At 44.2% G+C, this 22,270-nt stretch overlaps 1 protein-coding gene across 8 annotated transcripts in view; it reads right to left on the bottom strand.

Annotated features, from left to right (window-relative positions):
- Positions 1–22,270, bottom strand: part of MBD5 (methyl-CpG binding domain protein 5) — a 123,926-nt gene that overhangs the window by 33,766 nt on the left and 67,890 nt on the right. For 4 of the 8 annotated variants that reach the window (XM_069861654.1, XM_069861661.1, XM_069861660.1 and 1 more), the window contains exons 3-8: positions 19,989–20,122; positions 17,471–17,657; positions 12,957–13,014; positions 5,604–6,286; positions 1,128–1,230; positions 502–682 (exon numbers count right to left, since the gene is read on the bottom strand). In XM_069861654.1, the coding sequence (XP_069717755.1) occupies positions 502–682; positions 1,128–1,230; positions 5,604–5,716 (397 nt within the window). In that variant the 5' untranslated portion in view covers positions 5,717–6,286; positions 12,957–13,014; positions 17,471–17,657; positions 19,989–20,122. The remainder of the gene's footprint in view (positions 1–501; positions 683–1,127; positions 1,231–5,603; positions 6,287–12,956; positions 13,015–17,470; positions 17,658–19,988; positions 20,123–22,270) is intronic. The other 4 variants (XM_069861658.1, XM_069861657.1, XM_069861659.1 and 1 more) reach the window with 4 other exon arrangements.

Raw genomic sequence — 22,270 nt, 5'->3', positions numbered from 1 at the left:
CCAGCAACAAATTACCTCATTTTTTTGTTGATACACATAATTAAAATGCTAATCCAGGTCGGTACCCAAAAATAATCCTTGAGAAATTACAGTGGAGATCTCCTCTCTGTCTATTCTGCCTTGCAGTACGATTTCCCATTTAGCCCCATCCTTAGCCACATTCTAATCCCTTTATAATCACTTTATTCTGCTTCTCTAATTTCCCATGTGACAGAATATCAGACATATTACTAGAGTTCCAAAAGATGAGAGCTAATGTATTTTCTTTGTCTAGAACAATCTGATATCTTTTCCGAGGAAATCGTGCCCTTAGTCTGCGATGCCCTGCTTTTCAGATTCATTTTCTCTCTACCTGCATCTCTCTGATTACTACTTCTATTTTTTTCCATTAATCTGTTTACTGTTACACTCACAGATACATGAAATCTGTTTTTTTTTTCCCAGAATAATTACATATATACAAAATCAGGTAATTAACTGATTCTTCATGACTTTACTCACTTGTTCCACCACCAGGACTAGTCAGAACTAGTGAAGGATGCGGTGCTTCCATGCTTTTATGAAGTGTAGCCACAGCAATAATTTTCCTTTTATGTATGCATAGTTTGGTGACATCTTCGTCCGCTTTAACATCTTCAGCGGTTCTCTGCTTCACAGCAGCTCCAGGATCAAAATTAAAGACCTGAGAGTAAAAATACCAATGTTTAAATCACGGTCATAGGCAGCAAACCCACTAAACACACCTAAACCAGAAATTTTACATGAAATTAAATGTGCTTCTGTTCCTTAGAACTGTCTGACCGCTTTCGCACTGCTCAAGAGACAAAACAGAAGTCAGGTCAGTGCCTTGTTCATGTTCTCACGATGCTGTTGATGGTTGGTTTCCAATTTCAAAGGAAAATGCTAAAACACCATAAAAGCCCAGTAAAATCTTTTCCATGAGGGGAGAAGGCAGAGGGAAGACTGGTTTTGCATTTCATGGTAGATCTTCGGGTGCAAACCCCTTATCTCATTTTATATATATGATCTAAACATAGATTAAGTCACGCAAGTCACGGCACAGCACATCAGCTGACGTAACCGATAGGGATGATAGCAGAGAGACCCAAACCGATGCTTTTCTTTACCTTGGGAAGAACAAGAGGACATTCTAGGCCACACTTGCACGTTCCATCAGTCAGCAAGTAAGTCTTCACCTGCTCCAAGCAGGATAATAAAGACCCACTGGGACTGTAAAGGAACAGAAATAATGAATACGAGCTAGTTGATAGGTCATGACTTCCATCTACTGTTCTAACAGCTCCCACCAAGACTGTTTATAATACCACAGCCTAGATTTCATATTTTGTTTCATAGCACTTCTCGCTTTTAGTCAAGAACTGAGATGATATCAGCCCCCAAACCAACATTTTAAAGGAATATTTAGAAAAGCAAACAGAGCGAGTGCAGAGAAAGGAATGTAACTGAGATGACTGATATTCACTGTTCACACGACTGCTTGAAAGCCTTGAGTCCTGCCTAACAACGCTAAGGTTATTCTCCTCCCTCCTCCGTGCCCTGAGTGTGCAGGCAGAGTGCCACCCCCAGGGACCCCCTCCCCTCCACCACATCATGGAGTCACCTGCATTTTTTAGGACTGGGACCTCATTTGAAAAGACAAAACACAGAAACGTGTTTTGAGAAGTACGAGAAAACCCATATAGAAAAGGGAGAACAGGAACAAAACTGCTGCAGCCTAGTCTCTTCCTTGCATAAGTAGTTTGGTTTCCTTCAGCTAAAACATCAACCCTCTCGGCGTGAGGGAGGAACGTCGCACCGAGAGGCCAGTCCAGCAAGTTTCTGATAAACCGCACTTGGATTTCTCCAACTCCCACCAGAAAATCATTATCTCCACATCCAAAAATAGGACACTGGAAATTCTGTAACGGCAAGATCATTGATTCATAAGATGAAAAAAGTCCTCGTGTCACACGCCTCTGCCTTCCAGATTGCTCTGTATTACTGAGCCATCTCAGCTGTTTATCAGGGAGAGAATACAAGAATTGACGGGGACTGGCTGAAACCCTGGTTCTTAATAGCCCTTATTTTAAGAAAAACAGCTCAAATGCAATAGTTCGGATTGTGAAAAGAGCCAAGAGTCAAAATTCTGAACTATGTTGAACTTTAATACTTAAAACTTAATGCATAATCATCTGATTCTGCACAAGAACTACAGCACACAAAGCAACATCTACAACTGAAATTTAAAGTTATGCTGATGCTTTAAGTAAGTCATTTATTTACCAGTGTTGCCCCAAAACAGTTATTTTGGAGAGAACTACTGAGGTCAAGTATGTGAAACAGTGACAGGGCTGAGGGTAAGCGAGATAAGCCGCAATCTAAAAATAATGGTACAGGTAAGCGATAGATAGGTCAGGGAGTCAATCCTTCCCTGTCTTAAACTGAAATTCCTGGGGAGCAAGGGGGAATTATTCCTATTTATTTAATTTTCAGCTTTTGATTAAACCATGATGCTACCATTACCACATTTTAACTTGGTATCACTTGTTCTTTATTTCCAACTCTGCACATCCAGTGGTGGCCGACTGCTTTGGACTTTCCGTTCCTGACGTGACTGCTCACCTCAGGCAGGGCTCACACTTGAGAACCTAACAGCTTCCCACGGGAGAAACCCAGCCCGGCACTCACTCTACACAATCCCAACCACGCGCAAAATCTCTCCGGATACTTTCTGCGACGCCAAAAAAGCCAGTGTTAAATGGGATCCCTGGGAATACGTTGTGGAGGCAGGATGCTATTTCATTTGCATTGGTAAAACGCCTCCTGAGGACCAAGAGTAAAGCAATGCCATCAGAGCTCATTTTTTTCCCTGTTTCTAGAATAAAACATTTTTAAATAACCTTTCTGGGCATGCAGTTTGCCCAGGAAATCTGGGCACATATATCCAGTTGAGGCTCAAGGAGATATTGGAGCCTGGACAGAATAGAGCTGCATGGCTCACACGAACCACACTGATGATCAATGGGTGTAAAGCGACGTCTGGATGGTCATTACTAAAGAGCATTTCCAGCTTATTCCACTGATGACTATTCACAAATAGTGACCTGAAGAAGTGATTTAGGTCCTACTTCAAGGTACCAGCACTGTTTTATGACAAAAAGCACCGAGATTCAACTCAGTGATATCAAGTAATAAAAATTAGGCAATTAATGGACATAATCCAAAGCAACTGTTGACAGAAGAGCACGAGTGGTTTATAAGGAGCCCAAAAAGAATGAGTCCTTATTCAGCTGGGATCATCTGTTCTAGTTAAACCATGTCAGATCTTAATATATACACTAATTTTCCCTTGGATAGCTTTGGAGTCAATATAGTTTGACCTTTCCTTCTCTCCATAAATGCTGTGCATCTTTTCAGGGTGGTTGTTCCCTCGGAAGGGCAGTGCAGCACCAGAGCAGGTTACCCAGAGAGGGTGGGGAAACCCAGTCCTTGAATAGGGTTAGAGCAGGTCCAGAGGAGGCCACGGAGATGATGCAAGGGCTCGAGCAACTCTGCAATGAGGACAGGCTGCAAGAGTTGAGGTTGTTCACCAGGAGAAGAGAAGGCTCTGGGGAGACCTTAGAGCAGCTTCCAGCACTGAAAGGGGCTCCAGGAAAGCTGGGGACAGGCTCTGGATCAGGGAGTGAAGGGATAGGGTGCTGCGGGAGGGTTTTGAGCTGAAAGAGGGGAAACGGAGATGAGATGTTAGGCAGAAATGTTTTGCTGTGAGGGTGGGGAGGCCCTGGCCCAGGCTGCCCAGAGCAGGGGTGGCTGCCCCATCCCTGGAGGGGTTCAAGGCCAGGTTGGATGGGGCTTGGAGCCCCTGATCCAGTGGGAGGTGTCCCTGCCCACGGCAGGGGTGGCACTGGATGGGCTCTGAGGTCCCTTCCAACTCAAACCATTCCATGATTCTGTGATTCTTCAGGCTGATCTGGAGCAGCACTCCTCACCGCTGTGGGCAGGGCATGCCTAACAGCTTAACATGGTAAAACCAGGAATCACGGTGCAGCTGGCACCAAAGCATCTTCCCACAGAAAGGCAGCATTTACTGGTTTACAAACATGTAAGATGTGCTGGAAGCAGCAGCACAAGCTCCACGTCCTGCTTCTTCCAGCTGTAGAAAAAGAAGTTTCAAAGCAAGACAGGATCATCAGGTTTATGAAAACACCAAAGCATCGTATGTTCTGCTGCCTGGATATAGGGATGACAGGGAAAAAAATCCACAACTTTTTCTTTCTCATTGATTTTTAACTAAGGCAGAGGCCCAGTGAATTATAGTGGTAATGAGAAAGACAAGGGGAAGGCGATTTATCTTTGACATGCATGTCACCGACATGGATTTCATTGGATTCTGTTAATTGAGAATACAAATAAGAAATCCTGGAATGTATTTGTTCTTTTATGGTAGTTTAGTGTAAAACCGGAGTCTGCTTCGACTCATTAAATAATTCTGTATTGGCAATACATAAAATGTTGTGAAGGAGCGGTTATTTTAATCACAGAACAGTGAAATAAGATTAAGCAAATAATGGACTGATAATCATTTTGACTTCTGTGATGTAAACCTGATGTGCCCATATTTTTTTCAAGCTAACTTTGATCTTTTTCCCAATACCATTTAATTTGCAGTCGGTTTGTCTGAACACATTCGTTTAATAGCAATTTCAATGCATTTCTTTGTCCCACGGTGAGGCAAAAATCCCATAAGCTAACAAAACAAACAAATAAAACACCTAAAACTTTGGATTTAGGCTTATGTTCCTGTTTTTTCTACAGGAGAAACGGGAGGAATCCATGGGAGTAGATTTTGCTGGAGAACGTCAGCGATGCCAAACACAGAATCTTCACACGGTGTGTAAAACCTGAGATTTTCTGCAGGTACCAAGTACAATTAAATTTCCTTTCAGAAGAGAGAAAGTAAATCGCAAGAGTGAAATGGAGACTGGGAGCACAAACCCAGAGGACTTAGAAGAGCTACAGAAGGTCAGGATAAAGTTCATGGCCCTACCAGAGATGAGCTGAAGGCTTCCTGCTGACAGAAGTCCCACTCCACTTTACCTGCCATGAGCTGTTGGCCTGCCTGCTTTGAATTTGACCAGCCAAGCCCGTGCTGGTGCAAAAAGGCAACGTCTACGCATCTGGGAGGAGGCAAAAGGCAGCAAAGACTTCTTAGGCGAAAACCTAAACCTCTGATTAGTTCCATAGTAAAAGGGTTGAATAATAAAGTACAAAGTAAGGTTAAACCTCCTTTGGTTCAGCTTTAAAATTATCCGACACTAACAAGTAATAAAGAACTACCCATGCCTAAAGCAAAACGTATAGAGAGGGTTATAAAATTTTCAAGATCGAGCAATATTTGCTTTGAGAGTACGTTAAGGGCATGCGAATGGCACAACTGACAGAAGCGAACCCCACTAATACAGCAGAACGAATCATCTCGCGCTTCCAAAAGCACAAACTCTTGATGATTTTGAGTAGAAAAAATAAGTTGAGTCGCTGATTTACCACACGTTCTGGCCAAACGACAAGGAGAAGAAACCCAGAGCCCACCTTGAGAAACTCACCTGATATAGAGCACTCCGCTTTGGTCCACCCGCCGCTGCCAACCAACGGGAACTTGCACTGCCGGTGGCCCTCCATCCGTGTCCCCTCCGTCACACTCCTTTCCACCATTCATTTTTTTGTTTCTGTTTACGAGTCTTCAAAGATATCAACAGTGAGATGATATCCTCTTACGACACGTCATCGTGGCCTCCTGGAGAAGGCCATTCAGAACACGTTTTCCCCAAATTGTACAAAGTGCATCGGGAGGCTCCAGCTCAGTTTGAAACCAAGTCCTTAAAAGTGGCCATTTTTGTTAATGAGTCAGTTTCCCATTATAATCCACATTAAATATGCAATGTTTAACTCCTTATATATTCATAAGGATGAACTATATAGATAAAAATTAGTGCTTCCAACTTGGGAAAATCATAATTCACCAATCTGTTGTTACCTGTCAGAAAGGAGAATGGGGAAAAGGAGAATTTCTAGTTCAACAGCATGGCTCCAAGCTTGATGACTGTCTAATAAAGCTTGTATTTTGAGAAAGCTCGTCTCATTTTTATAAATATGAGTCAGATCGAATACCTCCAGGTATTATACCCTTTATATGCCACATTCTTTTTGTTTTCTTTTTATCTTCCGTTCGTTATCCAAGTTGTCTTCTTGAGTTTCTTTCATGACTCCCTGGCTCCAATAAAACAGCCTGAAAAACACAGATATAGGGAACGCGTGAGCCATTTTCTGAAGCCTTTCAGCCCAGTTCAGTAACACAGGAAGATCTATACAGCTGCATCCATTTACAGAGCTTAGAATCAACATTTTACATGTCAATGAAACCTTCAAAGTAAGGTTTCGGGTGAATATAATCCTGCTAGCACATTCTATTTATAAGCAGATGTGATGGAGCTATGTGTTAAAAGCTAAGAGAGCGCAATGGTTATTAAATGGTTAATGTACGGTCTGGGTGAATTAAGGGATGTATTTTTTGACTGAATAGTTTCACGTATGCTTCACATATGAACTATCAACAGATGAGGAGCTCAATTAATGCCCTTTAAAAGTTGTTTATAAAACTCAATGAATTTAATGGGAAGGAAGCTCCTTCTAGGGTTGATAATATCCATAAAAATGGAAACCCCAGCATTTAGCCTAAATTAAAATAATCATTTCTTACAAAAAAAAAAAGTATAATAGGAACGGAAAAGCCAGCATCAATGCTCTGATCTCAGAACTAGATGATCTTTAAGGTCCCTTCCAATCCAAACCATTCTATGGTTCTATGAAACAATTTGAACATCCTAAGTAATATTTTCCCATGTGTGATGACAGTGTCTGAGCAAATCTTCATGGGAGAAGTTCAGAATGATGCGAATTGTGTTATTCCCCCAAAACCAGTTTTTCAAGTTGACCAGGTGAGACTTAACTCTTGAGACAAACAAGGAATATGTAATTTGAACAATAAACATATCAGAAAAAAACAACACGATCCTAGAATGCCCGTCCCTGGAAGTGTTCCAGGCCAGGTTGGATGGGGCTTGGAGCCCCTGATCCAGTGGGAGGCGGTGGCAGGATGGCACCCTGCCATCCATGGCAGGGGTGGCACTGGATGGGCTTTGAGGTCCTTCTGATCCAAACCATTCTATGATTATACAATAACTCAAGTGTAATGTGGCATCAGTGACTTTCACAAGAACACCACTATCAGGTTTTAGTTGTAACCGCGTGTCAATTCTGCCTAATTCCTAACACTAACATTACACCAACACTTTCAAAACCAGTAAGTGTTACAGCAGACCTGACTGATTATAATAAGAGAAGGTTTTTTTGAGATAGAAATGGAATGTGAAAACTTAGGATCCTACAACATCTCTGCAACAAGAGCACACCAACACCACATTACATCAGCATTTAATGACAGCTCCTTCCTATGTTCTCTTGAGAGGTGCTACTGTAAATGTGAATTTCTAAATGCTACATGAAGGAAAACGATAGGCACGGTGTCTCCAAGGAGGATGTGGTCTAGGAGGACCTGCTGGATGTGCCCCCCTGATTAATGTGCTCCAATCTAACGAACGGGATGCGATTTTCAGACTAAGAGTGTAATTTTCTGCAGGATAAAGCCTCTAGAATAGGCTGGCACTGCTTTGCGGGGATGGGTTTTAAGTTTCCTATACTCTGGAGCGCTTCAATAGGATTCAGTCCTCGGCTGACCATGGCGAGGTCAGCAGGTACCAGCCATCAACGGTCAGAGGGAACATGACAAGAAACACCTTCCCAACTCTCATACGAAACCAATCCAGCCTTTAATCTCTAAATCTAAACCATGGAATTAGGATTTGGAGAGCACTTGGCAACAGTTCCAGACTCGCTCAGGTTTTCAGTTTAGAAGTTTTTGTGTTTGATTCATTTTAGCCTGATTAAAAGGCAGCAGATGACAATGGTTCATCAAAACCCAGGCAGAATTTACCTCCAGCTTCCAGCATGTTTCCCGAACACTGCCCTGGAATTCCTACAACAGATCCCACGGAACGCCAATACAGGTAAAGAATTCCCTTATTATTTTAGATCAGAATTAACCTCCTGCCATAAAATAAAATGACAAAATACGCTTTTTAAACACTCAGAAGCACAAAGTGCAGGGAAGGCTGCTCATCTCATAGCCCAGCCTTGCTGGGCTCATGTTGCTATTCAGGGCGACGGCACTGGATCCATTACCAGAAAATAATAGCCATCAATTTCTTTTTTGCACAAGCAGCAAGAGATGCTTTGAAGCAACCTTATATTTCTCCTGGTTCTGCAATGCTCTGCCTCAGCTAACATCCCATTCCATCACCACCGCAATACGTGCCACCACCTGCTCAAAGAAACCATTTTTCTGTGCTGCACAAGCTTGGAAGAGTACGAAAAGAGGCAAAAGAATTCACTTAATTGCTTTGTCTGTGGAAAATATGTAACTATTTCTTCTCAGTGTAGTGAATTGGAATGAATTGGCTGCTTCAATTGTACACCTTCAGTCACTGTTTTGTGTTTCTACTACATAACCTTTTTCGAGAAGGACATCGAGCTGTTGGAGTGAGTCCAGAAGAGCTCATGACCCAAGGACAGGAGCACCACCAACAGGAGGACAGGATGAGTTGGGGTTGTTCAGCCTGGAGAAGAGAAGGCTCCAGGGAGACCTTAGAGCAGCTTCCAGTGCTGAAAGGGGCTCCAGGAAAGCTGGGGAGGGGCTCTTGATCAGGGAGGGCTGGGCTGGGATGAGGGGGAACGGTTTTCAGCTGAAAGAGGGGAGATTGAGATGAGATCTTGGGAAGAAATGTTTTTCTGTGGGAGTAGGGAGGCCCTGGCCCAGGTTACCCAGAGCAGGGGTGGCTGCCCCATCCCTGGAGGGGTTCAAGGCCAGGTTGGATGGGGCTTGGAGCCCCTGATCCAGTGGGAGGTGTCCCTGCCCATGGCAGGGGTGGCACTGGATGGGTTAAGGCCCTTTCCAACCCAAACCATTCCATCATTCTGTGATTCTATGACTACCAGTGTAACATTTATGTTATTAGTAAGTGGGCATAAAGCCAGTTAAGACAAGTTTTGACAGTCTAATATTGCAAAGATGCTCCATTGCTTTTTTTTTATTACCCTAATTTAAATGTGCCCAGCAATTCCACGAATGGCAAAGGCCACTTAGAGGTCTACGATCAATACAAACCCCAGTGCTTACTTATGGAATGACCAGATTTGGGGTATAAAGTTTTTCAAGCGCACTTAGAACGTACACAACCCCCTGCTCCCAGGTACAAATTGCAATCTCACTTCCCAGGCTTCCCCTTCAATCAGAGTTAAACCTACAAAATGCATTTAGAAATAGAAATGTCTTGAAATCACAGCCTTGGGGTTTTAAAACTAACAGGAAGCTTCAGCTTCTTAAAAAGCCTTATTTTCAAACCACGCAGAGTTAAAATGAGTTTTTATTTAGTTATTGCTTCCACGTTATTAATTTGTTTAAGTCTATCAAAGCAATTAGTTTGGATTCTCCTGTATCATCTAATTAGATACAAACGTTGCATCACTTTTCGGGAATGCTTTTCCATTTTGAAAAGAAGCATTCTCTTGACTAATTAGATCGGTATTGAATACTTTATGATGCCCTATTTTTAGGTGAGTGATTCAACAAACAAATGTGCCTAAAGCATAAAGAGAACCTTTCTTCCTTCAATCTTTTCTCATTGTGCTGGTATCCAGGACCATAACAAAGCTGTAGACATGATATACCCTGGCCTTGGCTTCGAGAAGGACATCTTTATCTTACTCGTAAATACAGAGTATTAAGAATACATTGCAATGACCTGAAAAATGATCTGCATCAAATGACTTAATTAAAATGATACTTTTAAAATTGCCCAAACGCCAAATCAGTTTAGACCAGTCCAACCAACCCGGTATCAAATTATTTTGAACTGTACAAAAGACAGGTTTATAATGTGCTACAGCAAGGCTTGTGTATTCCCAATACATACTACCAAGAAGACCCCAACTTAACGACTCCATAAAATCATAGAATCACTTGGCTGGAAAAATCTTTTGAGGAAATCGAGTCCAACCTTACCTGTCCACTACTAAATCAAACCCCTGAGCACCTCATCTGCCCATCTTTTAAATCCCTCCAGGCTTGGTGACTCCATCACATCCCCAGACAGCCTCTGCCAGTGCTTGAGAACCCTTTCCATGAAGAAACTTCTCCCAGCGTCCAATCCGAACCTCCCCTAGTGCAACTTGAGGCCATTTCCTCCCGTCTTACCACCTGTCACCTGGGAGCCCAGCATCCACCTTGCTACAACCTCCTTTCGCACAGTTGTAGGGAGCGATAACATCTCCCCTCAGCCCCATTTTCTCCTCATCACACCTGTTCTCCAGCCCCTTCACCAACTTCGTTGCCCTCACAGCAATTAATAAAAGGAATTTCCTTTTAAACTCTGTCTACTCAGTAAGAATGTAATGAACACAATGGTCATCCAATTCAGAGCCCACAGAGCATTGCTTTCCAACACATTGATTTTCTCCTTTTCCAAGGAAATAAGTCAAATTTATGCATGTGAGACAGCCCTATTTTGCTGTCGAAATAACATCAGCATTCAGTTTTTTTCAGAATTAAGCACAATATTCGGTATCGATTTTAATCGACTGAGTTACTCTGTAGGCAAGAATCACGTCACGAGTATCAAAACCTTTCATAGGGAAGGAATATCATGAAATAGAACATGACTGAGCTCTAAGGTTATAAGAAGTGAAGAAACATTATCAGAACCACGCTGTTGATTTTAGATAAGCAGCTAAAAAAGGAAAAAAATCTTATTGCTGGAATCTGGTGAAAAGCTCCAACAATGACCGGATCAGCCCCGGATCTGCATGAACTGTGCTTTGTGGTATCAAAAATAACCAAGAAATGGTAAAAATGAAAATCATGCTCCCAGATCTTAAATGCAGAGGCCTCACAAATGATATAAACCTCCTCTGTGTGAGGCATCTGAAGTTCAGGACACGGCAATATTAAAATCATTTGATTAATTCAGATGGATTCTGTGCAAGAGAACGGCAGAAAGAGCAGGACGGCAAATCAAACCCCTAAATTGTGCTTTTGTGCCACAGGAATAAGTCACACGACCATTCTATTTTTAGACACACAGAATTGTTGCTTCAAGTGCTATTTTTACTATTGTTTAGTGAATTACATATCTCTAATCAGCAATTTCTCTCAAGAAAACACTCTTAAGGTATTAAACAAATACAAGTATATTGAATATAATATATTATAATATTAAATATACTATACAACCATAAGAATCGTCTCTTCAGACACCTTCAGGCACCCTCTACAGCCTGGCATAAACGTAACTCAGCTTGAGAGCCTGCGCTGCCTCCCTGGGATCCGGTTTGCTACAAACCAGTCCCACCCACGAGATGAATCGCTGCCTTCAGTGGGTTCTCACTCGCAGCAACACAGTCATGTCCTGCTTAATATTTTCATTGAGGATATAGATGGAGATTGAGGGCACCCTCAGCAAATTTGCAGATGACACCAAGCTGAGAGGTGTGGTTGTCACACCTGAAGGATGGGATGGCATCCAGAGGGACCTGGACAGGTTGGAGAAGCGGGGCTGTGGGAACCTCATGAGGTTCAACAAGGCCAAGGGCAAGGTCCTACACCTGGGTCAGGGCAATCCCCGGCTTCAATCCAGGATGGGGGGTGATGGGAATGAGAGCTGCCCTGAGGAGAAGGACTTGGGGTGCTGGCTGATGAGAAGCTCAACATGAGCCGGCAATGGGTGCTCGCAGCTCAGAAACCAACCGTGTCCTGGGCTGCATCCAGAGCAGAGGGACCAGCAGGGACGGAGGGGATCCTGCCCCTCTGCTCCGCTCTGGGAGACCCACCTGGAGCCCTGGATCCAGTTCTGGAGGCCCTAACATAAAAAAGACATGGAACTATTGGAACGGGTCCAGAGGAGGGGCACGAAGATGATGTGAGGGCTGGAGCACCTCCTGTACAAGGACAGGGTGGAAGAGTTGGGGTTGTTCAGCCTGGACAAGAGAAGGCTCTGAGGAGACCTTAGAGCAGCTTCCAGGACTGAAAGGGGCTCAAGGAAAGCTGAGGAGGGACTTCTTACGAGGGCCTGGAGTGATAGGACAAGGGGGAATGGCTTTAAATTGGAAGGAGGGAAATTCAGATTAGACATTAGGAAGAAATTCTTCACAATGAGAGTGGGGAGGCCCTGGCCCAGGCTGCCCAGAGCAGGGGTGGCTGCCCCATCCCTGGAGGGGTTCAAGGCCAGGTTGGATGGGGCCTGGAGCCCCTGATCCAGTGGGAGGTGTCCCTGCCCGTGGCAAGGGTGGGACTGGGTGGGCTTTGAGGTCCCTTTCAATCCAAATGATTCAGTGATTCTATGACTCTACAAATGTGTCTGTATGTGGAGAACTTGGCCCTGCTCTTTTATTTAAGGGGCAGGCAGTTCTCTCTGTTTCCTAAAAGTGGACTCAGACATTCAACGATATTTTAAAAAAGCAATAAGTCGGTGATTCTAATCCTTTTAAATGCTTTCAGTCCATGAAAACGATGACAAGTTTTTTTGATATACAAAAGGTCCATTAACTGTAAGTTTAATCATTTTTAAATGAATGTCTATGAAGAGGAGCATACCTGACCTCTCCTTCTACAGCTTCCTTCCCTACTCACCCTGCTCTGAGTCAGCTGTCTATGAATACACCACTCCACGTAAAAATATTCTCTCACCCTCTTATTAAACCTTCACAGTGGGTTTGTTATTTAGGATACTTTTTAATGTACTCATTACCAGCATGGCATAGGATTAAGAAAAATAAGAAAGCCTGACCTTTTTCCTCATTAAGCGTTAGATCGAAGGTGGATACGTTCATCTTGTTGATTCCAAGCTGAAAAACAAGGAATCGGTTGAATCAGAAGATAAGTAATAGTTACCTATACAGTCCACTCATAACATGATTTCAATAATAAATGATCCTTAATTCTGTCTTTTTATTTATAAACACACTTAATCGGAGAAGTTTCTTTGGAGGTTATCTAGCCTGTGAAACACTTCAAACACCTGCTTCTACACATCATTTGTAGAAACTTCATCTCCATGAAACACCACAGAATCATAGAATCGCTTGGTTTGAAAAGGCCTTTGAGATCATCAAGTCCAACCGTACCTGTCCATGACTAAACCAGATCCTTGAGCATCTTATCCAACTGTCTTTTAAACCCCTTCAGGGATGAGGAATCCACCACCTCCCTGGGCAGCCTCTGCCAGGGCCTGAGAATCCTGTGGGTGAAGAAATGTTTAACTGATGTCTAATCTGAACCTGCCCTGGCGCAACTTGAGGCCATTTCCTCTTGTCCTATCACCTGTCACCTCGGAGAAAAGCCCAACACCCACCTCACCACAACCTCCTTTCAGGCAGTTGTAGAGAGCAATGAGGTCTCCCCTCAGCCTCCTTTTCGCCAGGCTGAACAGCCCCAGGTTCCTCAGCTGCCTCTTGTAAGGCTAGTGCTCCAGCCAACGAGAGCACAACAAATAATATTTGTTCTAGGTAGACAACATCCACAGGTTTTCTCTCGTCCTCATTAGAACATGCTAATGGACAACGTCTTGTTAAACAATCTCCTCTACTAAAGTTTAACCTGTATTCAAAGATGATAACATTCTCGGCTGCACACGTCCCTCTAGTTTCAAAGGTTCTGTGCTCCACACCTCTCCTCTGACTGGCTACCCCACCCCCTTCACACAGAGATTTAGTTTAAAGAAAGCCAAAGGATTTGTAGCCTATTAAAGTAAACGAAGTCCCTAAATATTAGCATCTATGTACTTTGGGGATGAATTTTTATGACATTATCAGATGTCTTCACACCGACACCTTAATGAGGATAAATTTCATTGTCTAATAAACTGTAAAGACTGCAGCCTGGCTCCTAGGAAACGAAACATTTGTATTTATGATAATAAAACACTCCCACCTGGAGTATTGTAACCAGTTCTGGAATCCCCAACATAAGAAGACGTAACTGTTGGAATGGGTCCAGAGGCAGCTACAAAGATGAAGCGAGGGCTGGAGCACCTCCCATATGAGACCAGGCTGAGAGAGCTGGGGTTGTTCAGCCTGGAGAAGAGAGGGCTCCACGGGGACCTTGTAACGGCCTACAAGAAAGCTGGGAAGGGATTCTTTACAAAGGCACAGAGAGACAGGACAAGGGGGAATGGGTATAAATTGGAGAGGAGAAGATTTAGACTGGACATTAGGAAGAATTTCTTCACAATGAGGGTGGTGAGGCACTGGAACAGGTTGCTCAGGGAAGTTGTGGCTGCCCCATTCCTGGAGGTGTTCAAGGCCGAGTTGGATGGGGATGGGTCCAGTGGGAGGTGTCCCTGCCCATGGCAGTGGGGTTGGAACTAGATGATGTTTAAGGTCCCTTCCAACCCAAGCTATTCTATGATTCTACTATGAAAAGACCAACACTCATTTTCTTCAAAGGGCGGAGTCCAGCACCGCACAATACATCCTCACACCACCTCTCACTGACAGTGAACACGTACCGAGTCCTGTGTCAGGCACTGATACTTTATGCTGTTTGTAAGAATTCTCAGCACTCTAGGAATGAAGATCAACTTGCAATCCAGGTTTTCCTGCAGGTCTTAGAACCTGTTTTTACCACAGATTCACTAAATTCAATTACAATAGGAGTCTAACCTCCTCCTTGGAATGCCATGAAAGCTCACTTTTGAGAATTTAGAATATTAATTATGGAAGTCAGAAACCCAAATATTTCTAAATATAGCCACAGCGTTAGGTTCTGTAGGTACAATTTACAAATGCAAAGGAAAAAAAAACTATCTAAAGTTCTTCCAAATTTTCATAAAGTCCAACTGAAGAAGACTGCTCTTCTCTTACCAATCTCTACTAGGTTCTCTAGTACTCTCTCAAGGCCAGGTTGGATGGAGCCTTCGGCAACCTGATCTAGTTGGACGTGTCCCTGCCCATGGCAGAGGGGTTGGAACTGGATGATCCGGTGGGTCTCTTCCAACCTGGTTATTCTGTGATTCTGTGATTCTGTGATCTTTAAGGTCTCTTTCAACCCAAACTATTCTATCATTCTACTACGAAGAGGATCTCAAGCTACTGGGAAGCCATGTGAGTAGTGGCTGAAGTCACTTGGCCTGTTCAGTGTGGAGAACAGGAGACTGATGGGAGACTTCATCACAGTTCAGCTTTTTCACAAGACAAGGAGGAGCAGGCGCTGAGCTCTTCTTGCTGGTGACCTGAGGACCTGAGGCAGTGGCAGGAAGTTGTGCCAGGAGAGGGTTAGGCTGGACACTGGGAAAAGGATTTTCCCTCAGAGGTTTGTGGAGCATGGGAGCATCTCCCAGGGGAGCAGTCGTGGCCCCAAGCCTGACAGTATTCCAGAAGCATTTGGCCAAGGCCCTCAGACAGACGGTGTGAGTGTTGGGGTGTCCTGTGCAGGGACAGGAGTCGGACTCGATGGTCCTTGTGGGTCCCTCCCAACTAAGGATGTTCTGTGAGTCTGTGATACTGAAAAGGAAAGCTCTCTAAAAAAATAGGGATTGAAATTGAGTTGTGAATATCAAGAATTCCGTGTGAATACTCTACAAACGGGATCAGAGGTGATCAGACAGAATTCTGTATTTCCTCTGAAGAAGAAAGTACCAAAAAGAATGAAAAAGTACTTTAAGAACCTTATTTTGAAGCAAAGGCTCTAGTACAGACACTACAGCGCCTCGTTAAGATCTCCAAACAATCCTTTGCAGATTATCACGGTTTTATTTAAAAATAAAAGCGTACCCATTTCTTCAACTGGGGCGCTTCAGATTAGGGATCTCTTCAGTCTTTTCTGGACGGATTTAACAAAGCTTTGGAGAAATCTTAAAGCTCTGGAATTAGCCTGGTATTTATAGCTCGGTTTCCTAGTGCGTACTTTGAGCTTCCTAGGACATTCTTCTTCTCCATCTGCTGGTTGTTGACGTGGCATAACCTTATATTTTGATTAAGGAAATGTATAAGAATAAGACGATTTTGGTTTATATTTTCCAGTAAAGGTCTGGTGTTGGCTCAGGGCAAGGCAGCCCCACTTTGCTACTACAACACAATCTAGGTCAAGAACGGTGCTGACTATTTTCTGATACAGAAAACTGAAATCTGATTGTTTAATTATGTAAAAATATATTACTACCAGTTCTGACTAACACCGTGTATGAATCACGCTGTCACAAAACGGCAATTTTCTTACCATTAAAATACCCAGCTTCGTATGCAGTTTCAATACAATCTGTTAAATCTAGGTCAAGAACACTTTTTCCCCTCTTTGTTGTTATCAAAAGGGTCCACGTACAGGTGCCCCTGTCTCTCTTGCACAAAGCAGTGAATTGCTGAGTTGTTTACATTTCTACCTCAACACCATTAAATGTCAAAGACTGATGTCATTCTGATTAGTTTTTTTAAGACTGGTCAAGTATTTTGTATTATATCACTCAAAATCTAGGACGGGGCAATCCGTGGTCCCAGTCCAGGCTGGGGGATGATGTGATAAAGAGCTGCACTGAGGAGAAGGACCTTGGGTGCTGGCTGATGAGAAGCTCAACATGAGCCAGCAACGTGCGCTCGCAGCCCAGAAACCACCCGTGTCCTGGGCTGCATCCAGAGCAGAGGGACCAGCAGGGAGGGAGGGGATCCTGCCCCTCTGCTCCGCTCTGGGAGACCTCAGCTGGGGTATTGGGTCCAGTTCTGGAATCCTCAACATAAGAAGGAGATGCAACTGTTGGAACAGGTCCAGAGGAGGCTACAAAGATGATCCGAGGGCTGGAGCAGCTCCCATACGAGGACAGGCTGAGAGAGTTGGGGTTGTTCAGCCTGGAGAAGAGAAGACTCCGAGGAGATCTTATAGCAACTTTCCAGTAACTGATGGGGCTACAAGAAAGCTGGGAAGGGGCTGTTCATAAAGGCTTGGAGTGATAAGATGAAGGGGAATGCGTATAAACTGGAGAGGGGCAGATTTAGACTAGACAGAAGGAGGAATTTCTTCACTACGAGAACAGTGAGGCCCTGGCCCAGGCTGCCCAGAGTAGGGGTGGCTGCCCCATCCCTGGAGGGGTTCAAGGCCAGGTTGGATGGGGCTTGGAGCCCCTGATCCAGTGGGAGGTGTCCCTGCCCATGGCAGGGTGGCACTGGATGGGCTTTGAGGTGTCTTCCAACCCAAACCGTTCTCTGATTCTATAACACATTCTGTAACGATCTCTACTATCACAGCCTAGAATTATCAGCATAAAATCAAGTTCCTCAGGTGAAGAAACACACTGAGTTCCGTTTGAGTACTTACCTACATTTCTCCTCATGGTCTTGCTTCGAGTTACCTTGGGGATCTTTAGGGTCCTTAAAATTGTTGACGCGCTTTCAGCTTTGCTTTAGAGTCTCCTGTTTAGATCTTGAGAATGGGCTACGTCCATCGAGGCTGGCTGCTTGTCTCACTCTCCTCATCTGAGGAACTCTCGCACCCCACGTTACATCTGTTGGGACAGTTGCATTATTTAAACTAAAAGAATGGGCCAAATGTTTTGATTTTACTTTTCTGGTTCTATTTCTAAGCCCTCATCTAATTACTTTGTAGCATAAACTTAATAATATTGCTTTTAAAGAAGGGCAGGCTGGTTCTGACTGGAACCAATACCTTTTACCACATCGTGGTGGTTCACTGCCCAGAGTGAGGAGATCTCTACAAAAGTGAGTGTATAGATATTTATGATGGCGCTCATACGGAAACACAAAGAGGTCACTTTTTCAGACAACTTGAGTGCATGTTGAAAACCTTCAGCTTCAAAGGCAAAGTCCAGGCTTTCAAGAGTCGCCATGCTGCAAACAGCCTTGCTTGGGTGCAAGGTTCTACCAGAACTGTTGATGAGCGATTTCATCAGGCTTTGCACAGCTACACAGGTATCAGGGAACCCCCAGCTGAAATGGGATCTGGGTTTTTCCATACCAGCAGTGGCCTCCCAGTACCTGAAGTGGGCTCCAGAAAAGCTGGGGAGGGACTTTTTACAAGGGTGTGGAGCGATAGGATGAGGGGGAATGGCTTTTAACTGGAAGGGGATCATTTAGATTAGACATTAGGAAGAAATTCTCCACAGTGAGGGTGGGGAGGCCCTGGCCCAGGTTGCCCAGAGCAGGGGTGGCTGCCCCATCCCTGGAGGGGTTGAAGGCCAGGTCGGATGGGGCTTGGAGCCCCTGATCCAGTGGGAGGTGTCCCTGCCCATGGCAGGGGTGGGACTGGATGAGCTTTGAGGTCCCTTCCAACTCAAACCATTCCATGATTCTATACCTAAATAAAATACTAACAATAAATAGATAATAAATGTTGCCCCACCTCCCACTGGATCAAGGGGCATCAAAGCCCCATCCAACCTCGCCTTGAACACCTCCAGGTGTTTAGAAATGGAAATGCATGAGAAAAATGTAATTAAAGTTTCTGCTGAAAAAGCAGACATTACCTTAATTACACTTGTGCTGTGAGGACCTGACCAGCCCCACACCGCAGCCACAGTGTCCAGGTTTATAAACCCTAAGGCTGCTGGTGATCATCAAAGGGTTTCCATATGGTGAGGCAACAGAATTTTTTGGCTCATTCAACAGGCTCCACATTACTTTTCCCCTCCTGCAAGTCTTGTATTTATTCCTTTTAACCAGCCTTCCTATCCTTCTCTGCCTATCAGGTTTTGGGACAAAGAATTAAAAACAAGCATTTGTAAAAGACTGTAAAGGTTGGGTTGTTTTTTTTTCAATTAAAACAACGGATGCTTGACGCAAAAGCTCCGATACTTGCACACTCGGCCGCTGAAGTGAGGAGGTGACGGTCCCAGCCTGTCCCTGCTGTTATCAAACAGCCCCGCGCCACGCGTGAGCAGCCCAGTTTATTTTTATCGCTCAGAGATAAGCGCAGGGGCTTACACAGCGACTACAAGATGTTTGTTTTGCGCTTGCATACATATCCATAACAATAAACCTCCGAAGAGTTCACCCCAAGTCGCAGGAATCGAAGGGAGAGTGTATTTCTGGGGCAGAGACATCTGTTTTTCCGAGCATGTGCTGTCTCGTTCCCTTTGTGAGCTTTCTATTTACATAACAAGGCTGTGCTAACAGATTAAAAAAATCCTGTCCCCATCTAATCCCTTCAGAGACATCCAGTGTTCTTACAACAGTGGTGCTGGATGCCTCGAAAATTAAAGATGCTCCATTTTTCATAAGGAAAAATACCAAAAAATGATTTGCCGGTAAACGGAAAGAACCTCAACAACTTCCCAAGTGCGCACGGTCACAAATGAGTGGTGAAAGGGAACGACAGCCAGCACGGTCCCTTCTTTCTTCAGGTGGGTTTTAAATATATTTATTCTAAGCCAATCAGCACAATTAAGGGCTGTTTCTCAGGTTTTTTCTTCCCATAACTGAAAAACTCTCCTCCACGTATTTATTCCAAATCACAGCCATGGGCTCCGTGCTAGAAAACGTGGCAAAAGCAAGAGCGTTCTTCACAAGCATCTGGTCTGATTTCAGTTTCAATAATTGCTATTTTTATTTTGTTAAGCAGAGAAGTCACACCAAATGGTGTTTAGGAATTGCATCTTTTTCTATAATACTAAAACCAAACAGGATATCACTGATTTCTAGTGGTGGCACCAGGTTACCATCAACTAAACCACCCTGCCTGTAACATCAGCCTAGGCGAAGCCCACCACTACTTTCTGACACAGAACACAGAAGAAATGATCTAAAATTTCAAATCGCTGCATTTTCTATCCCTGTAGATATGTGGCAAGAAGAGAAAGAGTGACAAAGAAATCACTTGCCTCAATTCAGGAAGACCGCTGGAGGCAATCCACCAGGTTTTGGTGGGTCTGAACTTTCGGAAAGTAGAGAAGTGCTGTTTCTTCAAGTCTTTGTGTTTGTGCCTGTTTTTTTTTTCTGATAAAACCTCTTCTTCCTGCAATAAAATACAGATTGTATTAAAAGACTTGCAGAAGACAAGTTATCAGTACCTGTGCTTCACATAGGCTGCACGGTTCCTCTAACAGAAACTGTGGGCGCGCTCTGAAAAGCAAACGTTGAACAGAACATGTAAGTTTACCTCAGCGCTCCCAGTAGTCAGGGAGGAAAGGTAGAGTCCAAAGTGTGATTGAAAATAAATGAATCCCATCTGGTCCTACATAAAGCTGTTCTGACTTGCTCTGTAGAAGGATCTTTCTTCACTGACCATGAATGCCAAGTCAGAAGATGACCCTACTGTCCAAGGACAGTGTCCAGCTCTGGCTGCATCCCCCAATGCTTCACACTTCCACAGAATTTAAGGCTATAAAACTGGAGCCCACACAGCTGGAGAAGCGATACAGGGACTTTTAAAATGAGTTATTCTTGAGAAGATCATAGAATCATGGAATGGTTTAGGTTGGAAGGGACCTCAAAGCCCATCCAGTCCCTGCCATGGGCAGGGACACCTCCCACTGGATCAGGGGCTCCAGGCCCCATCCAACCTGGCCTTGAACCCCTCCAGGGATGGGGCAGCCACCCCTGCTCCTGGCAGCCTGGGCCAGGGCCTCCCCACCCTCATTAGGAAGAACCTCCTCCTTATGTCTAGCATAACCAACTTCGATATCACTCAAAGTAGATTTCAGAGTTGTAGGCATTTCTCCCTAAAATGTCTTGTAGATTTTTCACCTAAAACAAACTAAAACAAATCCTGTGACTTGAACACACAATGCAGAATCATTAAGTCAGCCTAAACAGCCTCCTATTAATTTTATTCTTACAAAACAGCTTCGCGTAACATACTAGGATCACAGGATCTTCAGGATTTCCCAATGTAGACCTGGAACCTCAATCAACCCAGAAGACCTGGCTCAAGTCAGGGCTCTGTTGCCTCCTCAGCAGAAAATTATGGAGACACCAGAAGTTTTCCTTACTTCTTCATTTTCCTGGGACTGTTCTGGAGGAGGAAATGTCCATGGGTGTAGCCCCTCACTCATGTCAAAGGGCTCAACTCAACCATCTCCTTCCAGGCTGCTCCTGCTGCAGGGCAGGAGGCTGCTCCCTCTGCTCCTGACGCTGGTGCAGGGAATCAGATCAGGGAGCCGATTTGTGTATTTCTGCTGGATTAGTCTTAACCTACATCGGGGCCCTAATCTCTGTGGCTGGAGGAGTGCTCGTGCTGGACCAGGCGCTCGGGAAGGAGCTGGGCGGGGATGGGGACCTTGGATGGGAAGAGCAAACGCGGCTCCACTTGGGGAAATGCGGAACGCTCGCTCACGCTCGCTCGTTCATTCAGTTTCAGAGTAGTGGAAATAGCTTCTCGCCTCCTGATTCCACAGGAGGACCTCAGCGCATTTCATTGTTTAAATAAAAGTAATATTTAGCTGCCTGCGTGTTGAAAATGTATGATCCTCATGCTAAAATTTAACTGTTACAATACCAGAGAGCAGGCAGGCACGTCTAAAACATCTGCTTTAAAGCCATCACAGAGCTGCTGGAAATCATAATCTTGCTTCCTCGCTGATTAGAATTCATATCTATGATCTGAGTATTGCATAGATGGTATCTGGAGAAAACGAAGGTAAAATGCAGCATATGACATAAGAAAACAAGAAGCCTAGATCTTCCCTTCCACAACTAGCTTTGATCCAGTGGGTCAAAAATTCTTCACAGAATTCTTCACAGAAAAATTCTTCACAGAAAGGGTCATTGGGCCCTGGAACAGGCTGCCCAGGGAGGTGGTTGAGTCACCTTCCCTGGAGGTGTTTAAGGCACGGGTGGACGAGGTGCTGAGGGACATGGTTTAGTGTTTGATAGGAATGGTTGGACTTGATGATCCGGTGGTTCTTTTCCAACCTGGTTATTCTATGATTTTATGATTCTTTTCAACCTAGTGATTTTATGATTCTATGATTCTATCAAGGAACACACAGCCTTTCCAAAGTGCACTGTTCTTTTGGATGACAACAAGGTGATTGAGTTCCCATCCCTGGAGGCATTAAAAAGACACGTAGATGAAGTGCTTCGGAACAAGGTTTATCAGTGGACAGGTACGGTTGGACTTGATGATCTCAAGAGCCTTTTCCAAGATAGGGATTCTATGAGT

Source organism: Phaenicophaeus curvirostris, chromosome 7 (genome assembly GCF_032191515.1).
Source record: "Phaenicophaeus curvirostris isolate KB17595 chromosome 7, BPBGC_Pcur_1.0, whole genome shotgun sequence".
NCBI classification, from domain to species: domain Eukaryota; kingdom Metazoa; phylum Chordata; class Aves; order Cuculiformes; family Cuculidae; genus Phaenicophaeus; species Phaenicophaeus curvirostris.
Note: the sequence above shows the minus strand (reverse complement) of the source record. Positions and strands in the feature narration are given on the sequence as shown.